At 37.7% G+C, this 9,106-nt stretch overlaps 1 protein-coding gene across 4 annotated transcripts in view; it reads right to left on the bottom strand.

Annotated features, from left to right (window-relative positions):
• Positions 1-1,096: 1,096 nt before the first annotated feature.
• Positions 1,097-9,106, bottom strand: part of MED14 (mediator complex subunit 14) — a 73,578-nt gene continuing 65,568 nt past the window's right edge. For 3 of the 4 annotated variants that reach the window (XM_083362900.1, XM_083362902.1, XM_083362901.1), the window contains 6 exons: positions 7,500-7,735; positions 5,952-6,131; positions 5,023-5,130; positions 4,799-4,924; positions 3,968-4,157; positions 1,097-1,689 (listed from right to left, as the gene is read on the bottom strand). In XM_083362900.1, coding sequence (XP_083219026.1) covers positions 1,616-1,689; positions 3,968-4,157; positions 4,799-4,924; positions 5,023-5,130; positions 5,952-6,131; positions 7,500-7,735 — 914 coding nt within the window. In that variant the 3' untranslated portion in view covers positions 1,097-1,615. Of the gene's footprint in view, positions 1,690-3,967; positions 4,158-4,464; positions 4,557-4,798; positions 4,925-5,022; positions 5,131-5,951; positions 6,132-7,499; positions 7,736-9,106 lie in introns of those variants that run through there. The other variant, XR_014492556.1, reaches the window with a different exon arrangement.

The raw sequence follows: 9,106 nt of genomic DNA, 5'->3' as shown, positions 1-9,106 counted from the left end.
TGTCCACCTCCATGCTTTAGGAAGTTACAATACTGTTTTAATTTAGTTCTTGAGTTCAACTAAGTTACCTGACATCTAGCAACAGGAGGGTATATCCTCTTTTTAGTCCTTAGGGCCTACATTAAAGTCAAATATTGTTCAGCTTGTTGAATATCTTAACACGTTTTATCTTTTTGTGAGCAGCTTTTGTTGGTGAGGCAAGCTTCCTTAGTAAACACAAACTGAAAGTTAACAAACTCAGCTCTCTGACTTTTATTGGTTGATTGGCAGCTTGTTGCCAGCTTAATCAGTTACCCACTGAAGGCTTTTGCCTCCAACTGGCTCTTGCATATATATTCCTGCAATTCAAAAACCAGTCTTTCTGATGCTGGAAAAAAAATCACATATATGTAGACATAAATACGTTTTGTTTTTGCAGTTTTTCATCATAATTTCTGTAACAGATGCCAAGAATGTGCCCTACTCCCATCTGTCCATCTTTACAATTGTCCCCATCTTCCTTTGCCTGTGTAGATATCAGGTAATCCTAAATCTAACACACAGCATCTTCATGCCATTAAGATGTCCCACAGTTGGACACAATAAATTAACTGACAAAATACAGCTGGAACATGGAATGGTCACCTTATGATGCTATTTCAAGCTGGTTTCTTGCTATACTCCCCTTGGATGAACAATTACCAATACAGAACATATTTTTAGTTCTGGCTTAGCTATACTGAATATAATTTTTACCTTTTCCCCTTGTGTCCCATCAAAATAAATCCTATTTAAAAAGGACCTGTTTCAAATTCATCTGTCATTTAGCACATAAATTTAAAAAGCTGGACAGAAGGTACTAGAGTACTAGAACTCAAGGCAGCTGACAGCAAGGTACTGTCTTGAGAACCAATAAAGTTGAGGAACAGTCATCCTCATAGCTGCTCCGGGCATTTCTGGAAATCATTAGCTTTACTAAAAGCATCTGGCAACATTCTACCACTTGATTTGATACAGAGATGATTGCCAACAATGATGATCTAATGAAAAGCGCAAAATAAAATTCTGAGTGAACCTTACAGGTTTTTTTTTTACCCTATATAAATACACATTTTAAAAGTAACCCTTTATTTTAAAAAAATCTGGTTTATTAAATATTGTTTTGGGGACGTGTTTATAACAAGTCCGTTTTTAACATTTTAAAGCAGTAATATTAAAATACAGTTTCAATATAAAGTTTGTCACAGTTTTACAGTATTCAAAAAAATGACAGCTCTGCTTTAAAAAAAGACTATTACACCAAGACATCAGAAAAAAACATTTAAATAAACAAATTTGGCATTTTCATAATCTTCGAAGTATAAAACAGAATATTAACTCTATTTACTGCCAAGCGGAGAGATAAATTTATTATGAGTATGAAATGTCTTCTTAAAACATTTTAAGAGTGCTGTACCAAGAAGAAAAAAGAAAAAAGAAATTGATGAAAGTGCATCCCTGAAAGTAGGCCAATCCATTGTATCAGCTCTTTTAAAATTGTGACACGTGAAAATGTCTCTTCCATTCTAAGTAACCAAAGGCTTTATTTCAGAGCGTTTTTTCCATTTCATCTCATTTTTACCCTTTGTATAAAAGCCTATGGGCGCCCACCAGGGGGCAGTGTAAGGTTAGCCATTAAATCACGAACAGCTGCAAAGATTGTACACTCACCTAGAACAAGGGAAAGAAAAACAAATTAGAGAAGTGGGTGATGGCAGTGATAAATATCAAAATGTAAACAACTGTAACAGTTAACAAATACACAATTTATGCACCATAAACCAATTCCAATGGTCTGTATAACTTGCTTTGTTCTAGCCTACTAGAAAGTGTGTAGTTGGTACAGAAAATAAAAGGCATGACTTTTTAAATACCAAATACGACATAATATGCGCACATATTATCCTAGCCAAGCTAATGAGATTTTCCATATGCAGGAAAGATCATGCATTTAAAAGAGCCAACAGCCAAAGTGTTGGTTGTGGGTTAGCAATCAAATTCTGTTTGGCTGTAAATATTTTTCTCAGTCTCCCATATATACTATCCTGTGCTCCGGTAAAGGAAATGTGAATGTTAAACTATATTGCCAAAGAGTGACCAATTCATGCTAATAATACTGAAGAACACTTTTGATGATTATTAGAAAATGCAAAATAATTGGACAGCTACTGCTGGCATTGCTGTTAACAGTTACATTAACTGTGAAACTCTGTAATATTTTTCAATCTTCAAATGAAAAAGTTATTAAATCAGAATAAGAAGTCAATAGTATTAGGAATTAATTATATCAACACTATACAAACCATAAAACAACTCTAGGAGAATCCCAGCACTTTTCTTGACAAGAGACTCAAAAGACAAAAGAAAAGCCACAATTGCAAAAGTAATAGCTCAAGCAGAATGTTTTTTATTTTTAACTTGGCAAAAACTCCACAAACTATGCCTACAGCTTTTGAAAATGCTGCTGTATTTACCCTTTAAGGAATACAATCCGTGAAGCCTCTGTAAGACAGGAAGATTTCTAGCAGAGAGTATATTTGTTACATACATGTATACTAGGCTTCAATTTACTATTTCAAAATGATAAAGTAGTGAAAAGTAGCCATGGAGTTGTCTCAAAACTTCCATTTAGAAGGCATGCATTAATTATTTTGACGCCATTATGTTTCACAGTGATGTGAGAAAAGATGTTGCAAGTTTAAAACCATAAATGCTAATTTTATTTTCCCCCCCAGTCTTGGTTAAGCCCCAGGTGTAGAGTCGGATGACCAATGCCCCACTAATTGTTCAATTACAATCTATAACTGCATTTCCCCTCCCACAAGCATCACTGCATAAGTAACTCACAGTTAAGCTGCTCTCTGAAGCATGCATGAATTACAGGTAGCCCATGTAATATTCCAAATGCTAGTGACTATTGCATGAACATTGGATAATTCACCTTGAACCATATACCTTGGTGGAAATATATGGCTAACCCTCTCAAAATCAGTTACCTCCATGACGATCAGAGGTTCAGATGGAGTATTACCAAAAGTAAAGGCAAGCATTTGAAGAGGCACCATCCATACCACCTCAATCCTATAAACTGCTTGCACATAGTCGTGGTGTATACAGTGCAACTTTAGACTCAGTGCTCATCAGTATGATCATACTACCCTATAAAGCCAATATAATTATTTGTAATTTCAAACCAAGCCAAAAAGCAGTTAACAAGAAAAGAAGAAATCTTCTGAGAGGTTAGTGTCTTGGGAAGAAATTGCAAACCCAAGAATAAAACTGTTGGAGAAAAAAAAGTGCATTTCAAAAGTTTCTAACACTTTTATTAAGGGAAAAAAAGAAACTGAATACAAAAGCATCTCACAGAAACAGAGAAGGCGGCACAGAAGAGAAGATACAGTCAAGGCAAGAGTTAGTTATGAAATACAGAAAATAAAGCTAGTACTGCAATATGTTACTTTATAAATAATTTATAAATCGGTCCATTTTGCTGGCTCCCCAACTTTCCTTGAAAGAGTACAAATGAGAACAAGATAGGCAACCAGCCTCATAACAATTAAATTACAATAAATGGGAAGATATATTCCTGCAGTGCAGGATGACCAACAAGCACTATTTTTTTTACATAAGTATATACAGCAAGACACATGGTAATGCTTAAAATAATGTAACTATGACCACAGTGGTATAAGCAACTCATCAAGTGCATTACGCTTCCTTGGTCAGCGATATAAAGTCCATGTCACGTTGATAATACAACCCTTCTGACACCACAAAGGTATATTCAGACAGTTTATCACGTACATGCATTAAATGAAACCAGGTTTTCATAAAACCAATGAAGGCAAAGCAAGATTCATGATAAAGTGCAATATTTAAACTTTCATTGTTGAGACTCTGGCAACTCAAAAGCATGCACATGATTTGCCCTACTGCACATGTACAGTACCTGGCCGTGGTGAATTCAGTTCTGCAAACCTCTTTAGAATATTGCTAACCATCATGGGAGCAGCAACGGAAGAGTTCTGCTGCCGAGGAATGTCTGCCTGCTGTGTGGTACCTGAAGCCATGTCATAAATGATTGGAACGATTATGCTCATGGCTTCCTGTGGAACTGCAGATTTCTGTGTTAGCTGAAGCTGCCAAACAGAACAATATATATACATATATACAATGATTACCACAGTAATTCTGCATCTATACAGTATTTTAATATCATAAATTTAATTTTTAATATTTAATTGCTTCGTAATTCTAGTAAAGCATTACTAGAGGTGTTCATGGAAAAGCAGGATGAGCAAATAATGATGCAAGCACCATAATCTCATACAAATGATGCAACTCATTTATGTAATTGTATCATTTGCACTTGTATCAATTATATCATGACACGTGTGCCATTTTACTATTGTTAGGGCTTGCTATGATTGCTGAAAATAGCTATACCTGGATGTATGAGGTTAAAAGGCTGTGTTTCGGAAGAAAGTACGTGCCTTTTAATTGATTTTTCCCCCTGCTGCTTGGAATTCTGAAAGTTGCTGTTAAAAAACACGTTAGTTTAGGAAGGCTGAGCTATCTTAACAAATTAAATAGGAACTATTTTTTTAATCTAAGTAACTAGACTAGTTCCAAAAAGTTTGTTTTTTTAAAAACATGCTAATATAGGTTATACTAGTCATACTTAAGCTCAGTAAAAGCAGTGAATTAACTTTATTACATGTGTTCGTAAAGACCATGCTAAATAGACTTATCGGCATTCAGCACCCACTATTTTACTTACAAAGAACAACATTTTCGATTTCAGCACAACCGCAGGTGTTCCTGGAGGTGCAATTGGTGGAGCACTTGGAGGAATTGTCAAACAAAACTGTACATTCCATTTCAGCTGGCTTGCCTGATCGGGAAACTATTTAATAAAACAAGCCATTGAAACAGATAAATAATCCACTTTCAGCTTAAGTAGAGAAAATATTAGCAACAATGATGAGAACAAAATGGACTTACCAGCTCCAGTTTCATGATGTGTACGCAATCCCGAAGAATATGTGTAGGGGCTCCTAATAGCTTGGTAAAGGCTATTAAAGTATTGGCTTTGAATGGTGGCCCTGCAACCTGCAATAAATGCAGTATTTTTGTAATTTTCACTTAGGTAAGTTTTACCTGGCTTTATCTCCAGAATAAATTGAGATTCAAGGTGCTGGTAATGACCTATAAAGCTCTGAATGGCTTGGGTCCGGATTATCTAAGGGAATACCTGCTGCTGGCATCAACTTCCCATCGTCCTGTGCGCTCCCACAGGGAGGGCCTTCTCAGGGTGCCGACGGTTAAGGAGTGCCGGCGGGTGATCCCCAGGGGGAGGGCATTCTCTGTGGGCGCGCCTGCCCTTTGGAATGATTTACCGGTGGAACTTCAGACCGCCCCCGATCTGTGTACATTTCGCCGGGATCTGAAAACTTGGTTTTTTGATCTATCAGGCCTGGACTGAAGGGGTTTTAGCTTTTAATAGTGTTTTAATTGTTGGGCTTATGTAATTTAATCTATTTTAATTTATACTATTTTTATATCATATTTTATGTTGCCCTGTAAACCGCCCTGAGTCCTTCGGGAATAGGGCAGTATAAAAATTTAATTAATTAAATAAATAAATAAATTGTTATTTCTCTAATTGGCAACATTGTGAAAGTTTAAGTTTAGTTCAAAGGACTATCACGAAACTGGGAAAAGCTGGGTCAGATGCCCATGGTTGGATACTGCTTTTAAAATCTTGTTTCAGTGTTTCTCTGCTCCTAATCGTGGAACAGTGGCTTCTGCTCTTTCCCTGAAAATCAGTTCAAAGACTTTTTATCTCTTACTGACTGCCCATGAAAAATCACAGCACCCTAACTACTCATTAAGCCCTCAGTTACGTTACAACAGCATGGACAAATACATACCCTGGTTTCAAAAAATTTCTCCAAAACTTGCAATTCTTCTTGCTTCCACTGTCCTGCAGTTTCAGGTGCTACTTTTAGTTGCAAGGTCTGGTTAGTTTTGGGATTCAGGGCAACTCTGCACTTCAGAGCATCCGTTTTGAACATGATCACTCCAGGTTCATTGGAGTTGATTAGCTGCAGCTGTTTTAAAAGAAAGGCCAAGAAATCTGATTGAAATGAAAGCTCTCATCCATGCTTTATTGTAATCTGAACTGGAACAGGGAGTTTTATTTAAATATAAATGAAAGGCATCATTGCTATTGGCTGATGGAATTTTAACAGGTTCCTCTCTACTGTCAAGAATTAATAGCAAGTTGCTTAATGATTAGTACAGTAGCTTTACAAAAATAATTTATTTGAACATTTAAATTGTGAAGAACTGCATACTGCTTTATACTCCTACCACAAAAAAAAATACTTTATATCAACTCAGCAGGGAGCATTGTCTATTTGATATCTTAACAATCCAACACATATTTTTCTTGAACTCCCCAAATATGAAATATATCTTCCATAAGATTGTTATTTTGCTACTAATTGTAACAGATTTCTGATGACTTGAACAACAAGTTCATGGATGTGTCAGAATTTGGACCAAATGTTTCCAAATACAGGTAGTCCTCAATGTATGACCACAATTGAGCCCAAAATTTATGTTGCTAAGTGAGCAATTTGTTAAGTGAGTTTTGCCCCATTTTATGACTTTTTTTAAACCATTTTTGTTAAGTAAATCACTGCAGTTATTAAATTAGTAACATGGTTGTTAAGTAAATCTGGTTTTCCCATTGACTTTGCTTGCCCGAATGTCACCCAAGGGGATCACATGACCCCAGGACACTATAACCGTCAGAAATTTGAGTCAATTGTCAAGCGTCTGAATGTAAATCACGTGACCAAGGGAATGCTGCAACAGTCATAAGAGTGAAAAGTGGTCATAAGTCACTTTTTTCAATGTCGTCGTAACTTCGAACGGTCAGTAAGCGAACTGTTGTAAGTCAAGGAACACTGATATAAACACTAAAGTTGCTTTCCAGTTTGCTTTCCTAAGAACTTAGGAATCTTTCAATAAAAGGACTGGTAATATAGTAGTAGATGAGCCATATTTTGGATAAATATATATCATTTCACATGCTTAAAAAGGTAAAGGTAAAGGTTCCCCCGCACATGCGTGCTAGTCGTTTCCGACTCTAGGGGCCGGTGCTCATCTCCGTTTCAAAGCCGAAGAGCCAGCGCTTGTCCGAGGACATCTCTGTGGTCATGTGGCCGGCATGACTAGACGCCAAAGGCGCACAGAACGCTGTTACCTTCCCACCGTAGTGGTCCCTATTTTTCTACTTGCATTTTTTATGTGCTTTCGAACTGCTAGGTTGGCAGAAGCTGGGACAAACAATTAAAAACATGGTTTGCAAAAAGTAGAATTTCTACTTCCATGCATTCTGAAGCTAGGAGAAAAGTTTTGCCTTTCAGCAACCGCTTACAGAATTTAAATTTTTAAAATCCTATTAGTACCGTTTCCTGCTGAATAATCCTTTGGAGATGCCTCCTCATAATAACCGATCCAAGAAAACGTTCAAGTGGTGAACAAAGATAACTTCCTGCAAGTCCTGGCATGAGTCCAGGGGTTGGTGAGGGCAGCAATAAAACATTCAAGGCACTGTGAGTGAGAATTGTCGGTATGGATGCAGCCCAGGATCGGTGAGGTAGTTTACGCGGTGGAGGCATATTGGTTGGCACTGCTTGAGAACCTAGTAAAAATAAAGAAGACCTTACTGCTCCTGCCCTTAGATAGAGGAATTGCAGACTCATAGCGCTTGGTGAATTTCAACAAGATTTTGCCTAGGGTCCCATACCACAAACAATAATTCCTCAGTTTGATCCCAGTCTTGCCCGGAAATATTAAAAATCTGGATGACATTGTAATTATTATTACAATAACACTAATAAGATTTCATACTTGTAAAGGTAAAGGTTCCCCCGCACATGCGTGCTAGTCGTTTCTGACTCTAGGGTCCGGTGCTCATCTCCGTTTCAAAGCCGAAGAGCCAACGCTTGTCCGAGGACGTCTCCGTGGTCATGTGGCCGGCATGACTAGACGCCAAAGGTGCACGGAACGCTGTTACCTTCCCACCGTAGTGGTCCCTATTTTTCTACTTGCATTTTTACGTGCTTTCAAACTGCTAGGTTGGCAGAAGCTGGGATGAGTAACAGGCGCTCACTCTGTTACGCGGCACTCGGGATTCAACCCGCCAAACTGCCGACTTTCTGATCGACAAGCTCAGCGTCCTAACCCACTGAGCCACCGCGTACCTTATTCATACTTGTAGCAGCCTATTATTTGTTATGTAAACTGAAATTATGAAAAACCTATCAACAAATTTTAAACTTTGGGGGCTGAACAGACTGTAAATGTACAATGAAATGCTATTTCTGTATGAGCACTTCAATTTTTTTTAAAAAAATCACACCATTTGTTACATTATTTCCTTTACTTATTGTTAGATGTTTTGATTATCACTGCTGTATTCCTTGTAAGCCGCTGAGAGCTTGTTGACAGTGGAAGATAAATCTAGGAACTAACTAAGTGAGTGAGTAGAAAGAGTTTGGCGTAGTGGCTAGAAACTGGGAAACTGTTAAGTTCTAGACACAAAGCCAGTTGGATGATCTTGGGCCAGTGATTCGCTCTTAGCTGAATTGGGCAATGTTAAACCAATTCTGAAATCTTGCCAAGAAAGCTGTAGGGACGTAGTTGGGCAATCACCAGGAGCAATACTAATTTGAAGAAGGCACACAAACAATAAGTCTTTCTGAAATTCTAAACTGCTTAGCCATTTTCTAGCTTCCAAAAGTATAAACATGAACATACAAATTCTCTACATTTGTGTACATTATTTGTTTCTAGGTGTTTGGAAATTGCATACTTGTTTCTGTCACTAGTCCCATTGTGCCTTCTAAATTCATTCTTAACTCAGTTGCAAACTCACAGCCTTGGTGGAGCAGTGGGCTAATGCCTCCTTAAGTAACACCAGCTGCCTGCAATTAGTGCAGGTTCGCATCCCACCAGGCTCAAGGTTGACTCAGCCTTCCATCCTTCCGAGGTAAGTAAAATGAGGACCCAG

The sequence above is a fragment of the Vipera ursinii genome (genome assembly GCF_947247035.1).
Source record: "Vipera ursinii genome assembly, chromosome: 4".
Taxonomy (NCBI): domain Eukaryota; kingdom Metazoa; phylum Chordata; class Lepidosauria; order Squamata; family Viperidae; genus Vipera; species Vipera ursinii.
This window is presented reverse-complemented; position numbering and strand designations above follow the sequence as displayed.